Source organism: Podarcis melisellensis (assembly GCF_964234715.1).
Source record: "Podarcis melisellensis genome assembly, chromosome: 13".
In the NCBI taxonomy this organism is placed as follows: Eukaryota; Metazoa; Chordata; class Lepidosauria; order Squamata; family Lacertidae; genus Podarcis; species Podarcis melisellensis.
In genome coordinates, this window is record NC_138545.1 from 28,367,177 (window position 1) to 28,381,072 (window position 13,896).

The following is a 13,896-nucleotide window of genomic DNA, read 5'->3' on the forward strand; positions in this document are numbered from 1 at the left end:
AAATTGCTTACAGCTGCTGAGACCAGGACATTACTGTCAGTGTCAGTCCTGGCAGCAACTAGGACTGGGGCTGCTGCTATCTGACGGGTGGCGTTCAACGTCAGTTTGGGGACTGAACCAGGCTTGGTCACCAGGATGGAGGACCCGTATCAAGAGTGGGATGGGGGAAGGTGGCTCCGATTCTGCTTGGCAATCTCATCATGGCTTTTGTTATCACAGACCATGATGTCCTCTTGGACCAGCTTGTAGGATAGGCATTTATTTACATTGGTTCCACTCCTACCTAAAGAGTCATGTCTAGAGAGCAGCATTGAGATACAGTGGTACGTAGGGTTACAGCTGCTTCAGATTACAGACGCTTCATGTTACAGACTCTGCTTACCCAGAAATAGTACCTCAGGTTAAGAACTTTACCTCAGGAAAAAAAGAAAAAGAACTTTACCTCAGGATGAGAACAGAAATCGCGCGGCGGCAGCGGGAGGCCCCATTAGCTAAAGTGGTACCTCAGGCTAAGAACAGTTTCAGGTTAAGAACGGACCTCCAGAACGAATTAAGTTCTTAACCTGAGGTACCACTGTACAGTGGCACCTCCGGTTACGAACACTTCGGGTTACGAACTCTGCTAACCCAGAAATAGCTGCTCCTGGTTGCAAACTTTGCCTCAGGATGCAAATGGAAATCATGCACCAGAGGAGCGCACGCAGCAGGAGACCCCATTAGCGAAAGCGTGCCTCAAGATAAGAACGGTTTCAGCTTAAGAACGGACCTCTGGAACGAATTAAGTTCGTAACCAGAGGTACCACTGTACTGTGTTTCATCCTCATGGTCTTTGTCCTGTGGTGTACCACAAGGTACAGTCTTGTCTTCATTGCTGTTTCAGGCCCCTGACTGCAGTCATTAGGAGTTAGGAGGCAAAGTGGAAGGGATCATTGGTTTGATCTTGTTTTTATTTTTAATCATGGATTTTGCGTTTTTTTAATATTGTGCTTTTATGTTGTAAACCACCCTGAGATCTATGGATGAATGGCAGTATAAACAATTACTTAATTAATTAATTAATTAATTAATTAAATAATAATATCATTTGGCAATCTAGGAGTAGCTGTACTCAACAGGCTCCCCCTCTCTCTAAAATTGCAGGATGACAGTAAAGGATGTAGACCCTGCATGGACAAGTATAATGAAATGTGAAAATCATTTATACAAAATACATTAGGTTAAAAATTGTAATGACAGTCATACCTTCGAAGTCAAACAGAATCCATTCCGGAAGTCCGTTCGACTTCCAAAACCTTCAGAAACCAAAGTGAGGCTTTGGATTACCTGCAGGAAGCTCCTGCAGCCGATCAGAAGCCACATCAGACGTTTGGGTTCCAAAGAAGGTTTGCAAACCAGAACACTCACTTCTGGGTTTGCGGTGTTTGGGAACCAAAACATCTGAGTACCAAGGCATTTGGGTTCCAAGGTTCGACTGTAAATGCATTTTTGTACTATACACTTTTTCTCTTCCACTTTTTTTAAAAAAACAACACATAGCCATATTTTATGTGCTGTATTTAAAATTTTAAAAATAAAAATAAAAAGGATTGCAGTATAGAAGCACAGCTGAATCTGGCCCTGTTCCTAGATGGCCATGGAGCACTTTTCCCCATTTCTGTCTTATATCCAAGTTGCACTGTATTTCTTTTCTTTGAGAACCTGACCCGGTCATTTATATCCTGGCTACCTCCTGGCTAGATTACTGCATTACGTTATTTGCAGGGCTGCCCTTGAAGACAGCATGGAAACTTCCATTGGTTCGATGTGCATCTCCCAGGGTTCTGAACGGAACTAGTCAACCAGATTCAGATCATATGACACTGATCTTATACACCAGCCAGGCTGGCTGCCAGTTTGCTCCCCGATTCAAGGTGCTGGTTTTGACCTTTAAAGCCCTCCAAGCAGGCTTCGAGAAAACCACTGCCAGGGTAATTATGGTGATAGGCCTTCCCTGCTCTGAAAAGACAGGGAGGAAGCTGAGCCAGTAGCTCTGCAAGGGAAGGCATGCTCAGTTCCTCTTATCTGTGCTGAATCGATGGGAGCTAGTGGGAAAAGGGTAAGGGAATAGAAGGTGGAGCTAGATTCTCCTTTTTGGGTCTGAAATGCTCATAGCAACTAAGGAAAGTCAGAGCAGAAAGCGCTCTTTCTAACTGCGAGAGATGAAACACATCAATAAAGCCCAAAGAAATACAAATACGAGGAAAAGGAATAAGCAGAAGCTGGGTGCGCCTCTCCTTTTCTTTGGTGGAAACTGCACTTTCCCCTTGGCCCACCATTTTTAATTTCCAACCACCCTTCCTGTAATGTCCAATGCATGGAAGAAATGCAATGCAATGCTGATGAGGAGGGAGTGAAAGCGGGCACAACCTAGATGAGAAAAGATGGGGCATTCACAGTACCCATGCCTGCCCCACCACCCTCTCTTTGGTGCACTAACCTACTGAGTGATCAGCACACGACCTTCGACCTCTCCAGCATCACTCAGCTGCCCACACCATGGCTGAACAGAGGTGTAAACACAGCTCTCCCAGACTCCACTCCAAGCCAAATGCTCTGTTTATACTTGCTCTTAAAGGTAAAGGGTCCAGTCATGGCTGACTCTGGGGTTTCGGCGCTCATCTCGCTTTATTGGCCGAGGGAGCCGGCGTACAGCTTCCGGGTCATGTGGCCAGCATGACTAAGCCGCTTCTGACGAACCAGAGCAGCGCACAGAAACACTGTTTACCTTCCCGCTGGAGCAGTACCTATTTATCTGCTTGCACTTTGACGTGCTTTCGAACTGCTAGGTTGGCAGGAGCAGGGACCAAGCAACAGGAGCTCACCCCGTCGCGGGGATTCGAACCGCTGACCTTCTGATCAGCAAGTCCTAGGCTCTGCGGTTTAACCCACAGCGCCACCCCTTACACTTGCTCTTAAGGGATCTAAACAACAAGAGCCTTTTTTTTCATTTTCTGTTTCTCCCTACCCCATGTTTTTTGTTAAATTTGCAAACTCACACACACACACACACACACACTAACACGGATCTAAATTTCCCGATGCTGGCTTTAATACTCTTTCAGACCCTGCTATCAGATCTAAAATCAGGGATGGGGAACTTGTAGTCTAACAACATTTGGAGGGCCACAACTTCCATCAGCCTTCAGGACCATCAGTCACATTGGCTAGGGCTGAAGAGAGCTGGAGTCTGGCAACATCTAAAGGTTCTCCATCCTTGGCTTAAATTAAGCCAGTGCTCACTAGAGCTTATCAACAGAATCTGTCTTGAATGCAGAAGGTTTCAAGTGCAACGCTTGGCATCTTCAGGTTGAAGAAAGGAGAGCTAAAAAAACACACCTCAGGGTACCAGATCGACCAATGTGTTCGACTCTGCAAATGGGAGTTTCATATGTTCATGATAGGGGAGAGTACCTCTGAGCATGAACAGAGTTTATATCTGCCGTCACTAAGCAGCCAAACCAGTCTGGGAATTATTCTGGCTGCAAGCTTTCAGAGTCTAGGAAGTGATTCTGCTACAATCCCTAGCTCCAGCACCTCTCCTTTCAGAGAAATTGAAGACCAATTCCTTGTGAAGTTTAAAGCCTTTTATTTATAAATTTACTTCCAACCTTGAAGAGGGACAGGGGAAACACAGAACAGCCGAAACATCTCTCACTGTGACTGTTCTGTTCGATTCTTTGCATTGCTTAAGGGGCTGCGGTGAAGGCCGCAGAAAGATATTCCTTACGCATCGTAAAGATGCCGGACGATCCGTGATATACACATCCTTGATGTAGGTCCCTTTTCTTTCCAAAGACACTTTGACATCAAATCAGATGAAGGAGGAGCAGAAGGGTTTGCTTGTTCCTCTGTCACTTAAAACACACACACACACACACAAAATGCCACACCTTAAAATAAGGCAGCCTAGAAATTGCCTTTAAAAATACAACACAAAACCAACCATGTTTGCTCAAAAACACACTATAAGATCAGGCAAGCCGAGAGCTCCAGAGATGGGACAAGCCAGAGAAATCTCTTCTAGTTCTCCACATGTGCTCAGAAGCTTCGAGGTGGTTAATCGTGGCTTTCTTTCCACTCCCATTTGCCTTCTGGCCCATCATTCCCCCCCCCCTCTTTCCTCTTTTCTCCCTGCCACAGCTCCCTTAGAAGGCACTGCAACCTGAATCCACAGCAGGCTGCCTGCTCAAGGCTGGGCTTGGTGAGCAAAAGGTCTTAAAAAGGAAGAGAAAAAATGATTGAGACAAGGAGGGGACGCTGGAAGGGCATCTGTAGTTTGTTATTGTTCCTGATTATTATTATTAAGCTAGTGCAGCAAGTTGAAGAGGCGCTGGCAAGGCTGCTTTCAAGGATCCCAAATTAACAGGAATAGTCCCATATATAAATATATGTTCCTAGGAAGAGAAGAGACATGGTCCATAAATTTCATCCCTGTTTTGTTTTGCCTTGGGTGGAGACACAGGGAATGCTTCCAGTTTCAGCCCCCTTTCCTTGGCATCTACAGGCAAACTAAGGGCCCGGGGGCCGGATCCAGCCCAAACGCCTTTTAAATCCAGCCCACGGACGGTCCGGGAATCAGCGTGTTTTACATGAGTAGAATGTGTCCTTTTATTTAAAATGCATCTCTGGGTTATTTGTGGGGCATAGGAATTCATTCATTCTGCCCCCCCCCAAAAAATATAGTCCGGCCCCCCACAAGGTCTGAGGGACAGTGGACTGGCCCCCTGTTGAAAAAGTTTGCTGACCCCTGGGCTAGACATTAGATCTCTGAAAGGGAGCAGAGCAGATGCATGTTCAGTATTTACACACACGTGTAAACATACTCACACAGGTGTAAGGAGCCAGCCAGCTGCTTCCATTTCACCTCCCTCCTTTCACTCCCAAGACCAGATAAGAAATCATGGGAGTTGTAGGCCAAAAACATCTGGAGGGCTGAGTTTGAGGAAGTCTGGTCAATAGGGTAATGTTTATGGTCACCTCCTGATCCAGGAGCCAGCACAGAAGAGAGTGTTGTTGTCTACACAGACAGGCAAAGAAGAGCCTTCTGGAATGCACAGTCTTTGATGGGAGGAAGATCTGAGGCAGCGACTGGTCGCGTAAGAACCAGGGTGTCAGAAGTGCACGAGGAGGGTGCCCCCGTCTTCAGGGTGGAGGGTGGGAGCAGCTCTTCCATGAGTTCTGAGTAAAAGAGCTGTGGGAATCCAGATTGAGGGCTCCATACAGGGACCAGAATATGATCAGGCCCACAGTGAGGTGTGGACTGAACCATAGAAACTGAATTGTGAAACCCTCTTGCACAGTCCCCAACTGGCATGTTGTGTTTGTGGACAGGCCTATGCACCGCAAAGGAGCCTGTGCAGAAGACCATCTTGGTGGTACTATACCCTCCCGTCTCCCAAGTTAATTAACAGGGACAGGAAGCGTTATTTGCGTTCTTCCACCACAGGTGCCAAAAAGGTCAGGAGTCAAGCTTGGCCTGAGGAGAGGAGGAGAATTATTCTCTTGCCATCCCCACTGAGCAACTGCAGCATTCCCCCCCCCCAAACCACATGTGGGGCTGGGTGTGGTTGTGCGTGCCTATGTGAATCCACAGAGTGAGGGGAAGGGGTCAAGATTACAAACTGGGACACGTTTTGCCTCAGGCATGAAACAGCCTCCTCAACACACATCTACGGTAATTGAATGATGCACTAGGGCTGAAGTAGAGCTCTGTTCTCTTTTAGACCCCAATACTGGTAAAGAACTCAAGAGGAGCCCTTATGGGTCAGGCCAAAGACCCATCGAATCCAGCACTCTCTTCTCACAGGGGCCAACCAAATGCCCAAGGGAAGACCACAAGCAGGACCTCAGCACGTGAGCAGCCTCCCTGCTTGCAAGACCCAGAAGCTGGTATTTAGAGGTGTGGCAGAAACAATTTGCAGAATCCTATTTCAGGTGCACAGAGCATGGGTTTTTGTTTCCCCTCTGCAACCCTCCAAACATACTTATCACTGCCTTTTAAACTTGAGCATTAAAAAAAGGCTTTAAAAGAAACGTGTGAATTGGCTCCAGGTAAAAGCCTCATGATTCCCCCCCCCCCCCGCAGCCTGTACTTTCTGTCCCTGATTAGTATCAAAACTGTTCTCCATCTCTTTGACTAGGCAGAAAAAGACCTTTGGAAAAGCTCCCGGTGGCACCTGATTGGCCACTTCAGGCTAGCTCACGCCCCCACCAAAGCACGACTCTTCTGCTGCACAACATTTATTTCTACATTCATTGCATTCATTTCCCACCTTTGCTCCACGGAAAAGAGGAGGGCCAGCCAGTCTGACCACACCTAGCCCCCTAAGTTCCCCTGGAGGCACACAGGGCCAGCCCTACTGCTGGGCAGAGTGAGACGGCTGCCTCAGAGGTGCAGATGCTGGAAGCCAGGGAGCAGAAGAGAGGTGCTGGGGGAAAGAGCTACTGTGTGTCTGTGTGTGCTATGGGGCTTGCACACGGTGCCCCCCTAGTGTGGTGAAGGACACCTGTCCTGTCACTATTACCGAGGTAAGATTCCACTGCCTTCTGTACGTGTTGTGTCTCACTTGAACCCAAGTCTCTCTCCCTCCCCATTCTCTGGACGATTTATACAGTCCTTGGACTCAAGTGGTAAAGCTCTCCCTGGACTGTTCCACTGCTGGTTGCCGCTGGATGGGTTGGATCTTTGAGTAGCCCACCACCCAAGACACCCACCCACCCAAATATCTTTGTCCAGAGAAAACCAGCCTGTTGGGGAGAAGGCTAGGACGATCCTTTCTCCTCCATATATATTTTGTGTGTGTGTGTGTTCTGGGAGTCCCCAACACACACACACATACATAGGGGAGCCATCAAAATACACAATACCCCACTTCATCTTCAACCTGGAGTGGTACAGTCCAGAGAACAAGGCTCAGCACTTGGAGGAGGTATAAAGAGATCAAGAGACGGTATGACAGCCAGTGTAGTGTAGTGGTTACAGAGCTAGACTAAGACCTGAGAGGCCACAGTTCGATCCCCACTCAGCCACGGAGACTTTGAACCAGCTGCTCACTCTCTCAGTCTAACCAACCTCCTATGGTTGTTGTGAGGACAAAATGGGAGGGTGGTGGTGGTGGTGAAGTATGCATGCCACCTTTAACTCCTTGGGGGGGGGGGGAGGCAGGATACAAAGGTAAATAAATATTTCCCCACCCCCCACCCCCAAAATGGCCCACCAGTGATCTACCTCGCAGATTCTGCGCATGGAGCAGCAACAGCGAGACAAGATCAAGGTTTACAAATTAATTACAAGTTTAATTAGAAACGATTAATAACAAAGAGGAACAACAGCCACTTGGTACACAGACTTGCGAGCCATCTGGGAGTACCTCACCCACGCAAGGAACCTGCGGAACACTGCGTTTCGACCTCCCCCATCTCCCCCCACACTTAACTTCCGAGAAAGTGAACTGCAGGGCAAAGCAGCACCATGTCCTGTTGTGCTTGCATAAGACAAAATGTGCACACACACACACACACACACACACACACACACACACAGTGCTGGGACTTGTCAGGGGTGGATAAAAAAAAAACCCCTCTGCAGCACCACAGCTTCTCCTCCCTCGATTTCAAATCTACTTGGGATATTAGATGAATTAGCAGCCAGCGTCACAGCACTGACATCAGCAGAGATGCTGTCATCGGAGCAGGCGGGAGATCTAGCCTGTGTATTCACACAACACAGATTTTCCCTCCTCCTCGGCCCATGAAGACGTTAATATCAAATTGGAGCGGGGGTGGAATGCACATGATGAGAGTTAAAATAAGAAGCCTCCCCCCCCAATTTCTTATGCCTTAGCCTAGATTGTGTCATGCAACACATGAGGTTCTGGTCTGCATTTGCAAGTACAGTGGTACCTCGGGCTAAGAACTTAATTTGTTCTGGAGGTCCGTTCTTAACCTGAAACCGTTCTTAACCTGAGCTACCACTTTAGCTAATGGGGCCTCCCGCTGTCCCCACGCAATTTCTGTTCTCATCCTGAGGTAAAGTTCTTAAGCTGAGGTACTATTTCTGGGTTAGCGGAGTCTGTAACCTGAAGTGTCTGTAACCCGAGGTACCACTGTATCCATAAGCGCCTGCCCCTACCATAACCAGCCAAGATCCTGCTGTCTGGGGTGAAATAGGTCACCAGCTAAGAACTCTTGATTCTGTCCCCATTCTGATTCTTAGGGTGCATGTACAGCTTCAGCATTCTCCAGGGGTGTATGGAAGTCCCTAAATCTATGATCAGTAATTGCAAGAATGGAGAAAGCAGCAGAGCTCTGAACATGCACAGAGTGCTTTTTTTGTGTTCAACCACAATGGAGAGGAAGGAGGGAGGTGGGCTCTAGGAAATGAGTGACAAGATGCAGGTGAGCCAGTGCCAGACACTTGCCCTTTCAACGAGTGGCTCAAGTGCCTGTTATCTTTTCAGAGCCAAAGGCTTCCAGCTTTAGAAAAACATAGAAACCACAACACTTTCCGTGGAGGAAAGTCATTATAGGCAACTGAGCCTCCATAAACAGGAGCAGCATTCCTTGGAATTCCAGATACTGGGAGAGACGCACCAAGAGAAGGCCCTTTAGTGCTCTATCCTGGAGCTACTTAGAAGCATCCAGTGGGCTGGATTCTGGACCAGGATCCTGCGCAGAATTCTGGACTAGATGCACTTTGCTCTGGTTCAGCCAGGCAATTAAAATACTGTATATAAATCTACATTTAGCAAAGCAATTCTCCCCCCTTCCTTCTCCACCCCTCCCCTCCAAAATTGGGTCCCAAGACACTCTCCCCCCTCTAGGCTTTCAGCTGCGAAAGAACACAACCATTATAACAGCAAAGCCTGCAATTAAGGCATGTGCTAATAAGTCACACTACTGCAGTGGAACACACACACAGACCCACCAGGCTAAATTGCTGGTTTCCAAATCCCACCCCTCTCCCGCCATCATTAAGATGTTATTATGATTCCCACGCTAGTAACCTTTTGGAACGCGCTCCCCCTCCAATACACACACTGACACACGTGTGTGTGTGTCTGTGTGTGTATGAAACATCCCTCCCTCTCCACCCCCCCTTGAAAACATACAAGCCGAAGTTAGGTATTGGCCAATATCCTAGATTTTCACAGAGGTATAGACAGATATACACTGCATTTTTTTTAAGCCATTTACCTTTTCAATGACTGAGGTCGATGGAGAAGAGCCGGGCATGAAGTCTATTTACAACACTGATTATAGGGGGGGGGGGCGCAGAACCCAGCTAATATGACAGGTTCGGGTTGTATGGCATTTAGAAGTGCCATGTACTGTATCAATAGATAGATATGAAATCGCACGGCTTCCTATCCTGCCGTTTGATCTAGGAATTGATTCGGCATATAAGACACAGACAAGAGGTAACTTAAGATTCCCCCCCCCCCTGAATAGAATCGTTCCTTACTGGGAAGCCAAGAACACACGTATCTACACACACACACACACACACACACACACACACACACACGCCGCTCGACATCCAGAGAGGGAAATCGGTCACAAGACTGGGAGGAATCCGGTGGTTTGACTCCCCACCTCCGGGTCCCCACTGATCCCACAGCACCGTAACCCTACAGTGCGCTATGCAAAGAGCGAGTGCACCGCATAGGAGGAATATGAGAGAGAGATATGTCCACGGGGGGAAACCAATTCAGCCCCACACTGCGGTTGTGGAGCAAACGTAAAGGCGCGCTTTGGCGGGTGAGGAGGGGGCGGCCACGGACTCCTCGTTTACTGCAGGGAAAGGGAGGCACGAGCGGTTATGGGAGATGGAGAGGAGACGCAAAGAGACACACATTCACACGCTCGAGTCTAGGGGAGAAATTGTTTGCAAACCAAAGCGATGGGCAGGTGGGTGGTGTGGAGATGCTCACATCTTCCGAGAGGGAAGAGAGAGAGACACGCACAACACAGCAGACAACACAAAACCAAGCAGCGTCCCCAACCCGCTCGATCCCGGGCGGGAGGCAGCTCTAACCCAGGAGGATCAGGTTTGCGCTTTTTAAAGAGAAGAGCAGAGAAGCGGCAAAAGAGAAAGTCTGCGCCACGGAGGGGAAGCCTTGGGTACCTTCGTCTCGTGGAGGCTGGGAGCGGTGCCCGGAGTCTGCTGCGGATCGCTGTTGTGCTGCTGCGGGTCATTTTCCTTCTCCGTGATCTCGGTCATGGTACAGAGGCGGCTGCTCCGGCCGTTGGGCGACCGGACCTGGGTCCGGAGGAGGAGGAGGAGGAATGGACGAGGAGCAGATGCAACTTCGGGTTGTCCCCTCCTGCTCTCCACGAAGCGACCTTTTTCTTTCCTGTGCCTGGCTGGGAAGTCTTAATTCTTGGTTCTCTGAATTAAATTTTGTTTTTAACCCCGGTTAGAATTATTTGGGGTTCTCTCCACCCACCCCGCTTCCTTGTATAAGGACGAAAGAAAGGACCCAGTTATTAAAGAGGAAAGAAAAGGAAAAAAAACCACCTCCCGCTAAACTCTTCTGAATGGGCAGCGGAGGGTCTGTTTTGCCATTGGAGACCTCCCCTTTTATGCAGATTAAAACAAGCGAATTCGCATCTTCTTCTGCCACCCACCTCCCGGGCTCTGCAACAGAAACTGGGCGAAGGCTACCAAATGCTGGTCTCGCTCCTGCTGCCGCTTCCTCCAAGTTTGATTTCAGGAGCGCCCTGGCTCCTCCCCCTTTCTTGTATTATTGTGATCGCGCAACGCCCGCCCACCCACCCCTCCTTTTTACGAGTGGTTCATTAACCTCGCCTTTTTCTTTTGATATGCTAATACAGCACGTAGGAGGGCGCTTTCCCATTGGCCCCTCCGGCGGGAGGGCAGGCGAGAGAGGCTGGGCGCCTCCACCAATGGGTGGGTCCTCGCTGAAAAGTTACGCGCGTATTTGCGAGAGAAGGGATGAAGCTGCCTTGGGTGTTTGCAGGTCAACACCAATCAGATTTCCTCAATTTCACGCACTATGTTTCAGCGCTGGTGCCTGGAAGCTAAACAAAGGATGGGAGCGCCTTCTTTCTCAGCTGTCCAGACCTGGACTTTGCCAAGTGGAATATCAGAAGAGTCCTGCTGGATCACGCCACGAGTCCAAGTAATCCTATTCCCCTTGGTAGCCAACGGAAGCCTTTGTTTATCTCCAGCATTTGCCTGGTATACTACCTCTTATTGACCTTCCTTTGCTATCATACCTGCTGCACTCTGCTGCCAAAATTATTCACCTCTCCTGCCTCTGACTCTGATGCTTCACCCTTTCACGGGTTTCCTGACCACTCCGAGATCAAGCATGAGCTCCTTGTCCCTCTCTCCAGGGACCTCTCTCAGGTGCATTCTTGTTTGTGACCTAGCTGCCTCCAACTCTCTGTTCGAAGGTCTCTTGCTCCCTCAAAAGGGCTCACCCTCTCTTCCCTAGCTGCCCTGTGCGCTTGGAAGTGCCTTCCAGGAAACTTGCTTGATGCCACCTCTTTTGCTTCCTTCAAATCCCTCAAAAGCCACCTTTCCCAGGAAGCCTTTGGCACAACCTCCCCAATTTCCCTACGCGGGTGGCGCTGTGGGTTAAACCACAGAGCCTAGGACTTGCCGATCAGAAGGTCGGTGGTTCGAATCCCCGTGACTGGGTGAGCTCCCATTGCTTGGTCCCTGCTCCTGCCAACCTAGCAGTTCGAAAGCACGTCAAAGTGCAAGTAGATAGATAGGTACCAGTCTGGCGGGAAGGTAAACGGTTTTTCCGTGTGCTGCTCTGGTTCGCCAGAAGCGGCTTAGTCATGCTGGCCACATGACCCGGAAGCTGTATGCCGGCTCCCTCGGCCAATAAAGCGAGATGAGCGCCGCAACCCCACAGTCGGCCATGACTGGACCTAATGGTCAGGGGTCCCTTTACCTGTACTTACCCCAATTTCCCTGCCATGTGCTGTAACTCAGCCTGCAAGGATACGTTTGGAAGACCTGTGTGTTGAGCATTCATTCCGATTTGTTTGCAGGGAAGCCTAGATGATGTGATCTCAAACAAGTGCCACCTTGCACTTTCCAGTGCATTGCCCAGTTACTCTCCTTTCTGCAAAAGGTCTGATCTTTTGGGAAAGTGGGTTTGTTGCACAAGACCTCCCAGTCAGCTACAACTTCACAACCTGCACATTTCAGGAATACTTTCTATCGATTTCAGAATGCTGCTTTCTCCTTTAGAGTTGACCTAAGCCTAAGCATGTGCAACTAAAACAAATGCACACTGCATCTCTGTTGTCCCCTGCTTCCCTGCTTGTAAGCTCCTTCAGGCAGGGACCTGTCCTCTTGTACTCTACAAAGCACCATTCCCCACCCCCGATGGGTCCATACAAGCAAAGAAAGGTGGAAATGGTCTGCACCCCACTTTTTCCTTTCATAGAGCAATGCCCAAGGCAGCATACAATCAAATGTAGTGAGAAGCACAAGTTACATAGCGCAGGTATTATAATCACTATACCTTTACACACAATCCAGAAAAAAACACATTCTTTCCCTCAAAGAATTCTGGGCCCTGTAGTTTACCCCTCACAGAGTTATAATTCTCAGCAACCATTGAATCACAGCACTGTAGAGTTGGAAGGGACCCCATAGGGTCATCTAGTCCAACCCCCTGCAATGTCGGAATCTCAACTAGATTATTCATGACGGATGGCCACCCAGCCTCTGCTTAAAAACCACCTCTCGTTGGAGTCTGTTCCACTATCAAACAGCTCTTACTGTCAGAAAGTTCTTCCTGATGTTTAGTTGGAATCTCCTTCCTTATAACTTGGTTCACGTCCTTATACCCTTAAAGGACAGTGCCCAGAATTCTTTGAGGGCTGGCGGGATTGTGTTTCATATGTGCTTTAAAGGTATAGTGTGTACATAGCCTAAGACAGCAGCAAATGTCACAGTCTGGAAGATCATATCCAAGAAGAAGCTCCGCTAAAACCATAGGCTCCTTTGATGGTGAGGAAAGACTGTCTGGGAGGAGATCAAGTAGGTATTTAGGGGAAAGGCAGTAGATTATCCATCAATGGCTTCTAGGCAGTCTCCCATCCAGGTCCTGTCCAGGCCGATACCTGCTTAGCTTTAGCAATGCAACAACACACTTCCAGGCCATTCTCTAGGTCCTGTAGCAGACAAATGCAGTACCTGGGAAAGCCAGCAATAGGAAAGTTTCTGGAGCCTACTCCAGAGCAAGGGAAAGGATGCAGAAGAGAGCCCTAAGTCTTTGAGATGCTGCAAGGAGAATAACAGGGATGCTATGACATTGCTTAACCTCTGCCCTTGGGTCTCTCTCTCATTACTGTTGGCTGTGAGGCATGTCCCCCCCCTTCAGCCTCCTCAATGACTAGTGAGAATAAATGCTCCCTTGGGGAAGATGCAGGGATGAAGGTCAGAGAGAGGGGGGGAGTAAGGGGGGGCTGATGCCTGGAATAACATATGTCTGGCAGAATTAATGCACAAGGACGGTGGTAGCTGTATGAGTAAAATGTGGTGGGTAGCACATAAAAAGGTGGGGTGAAGTCATCAGGCAGATGGGATGAACAGCCAAAAGGTTTTCCCCCCTCTTTTTTTAATTGTGGGGGAAGAAAGCCATAAATTATCTTCACTCTGTTGAGGTTTCTTCTTTTTTCTTCTTTTTTAAGGAAGATGAGTGTGTGGGAAGGAAATGAGCTATTGTCTTCACCAGTGTCCTTGCAATGAGCACCACCACCACCACCAAAGCACCCTGAACCCCCCCTCCATTTTTCCCACCCCCACCTAGCACACTCTCTCCTGCTCTCTCTCTCTCCCCTGGGTAAATTGCAGCAGCTGTTCAA

At 48.7% G+C, this 13,896-nt stretch overlaps 1 protein-coding gene across 2 annotated transcripts in view; it reads right to left on the reverse strand.

Moving 5' to 3' along the window:
* STAC2 (SH3 and cysteine rich domain 2) overlaps positions 1-10,751 on the reverse strand; it is a 43,934-nt gene extending 33,183 nt beyond the window's left edge. For both annotated transcript variants that reach the window (XM_081886403.1, XM_081886402.1), the window contains exon 1: positions 10,166-10,751. In XM_081886403.1, the coding sequence (XP_081742529.1) occupies positions 10,166-10,261 (96 nt within the window). In that variant the 5' untranslated portion in view covers positions 10,262-10,751. The remainder of the gene's footprint in view (positions 1-10,165) is intronic.
* Between the last annotated feature and the right edge of the window lie 3,145 nt (positions 10,752-13,896).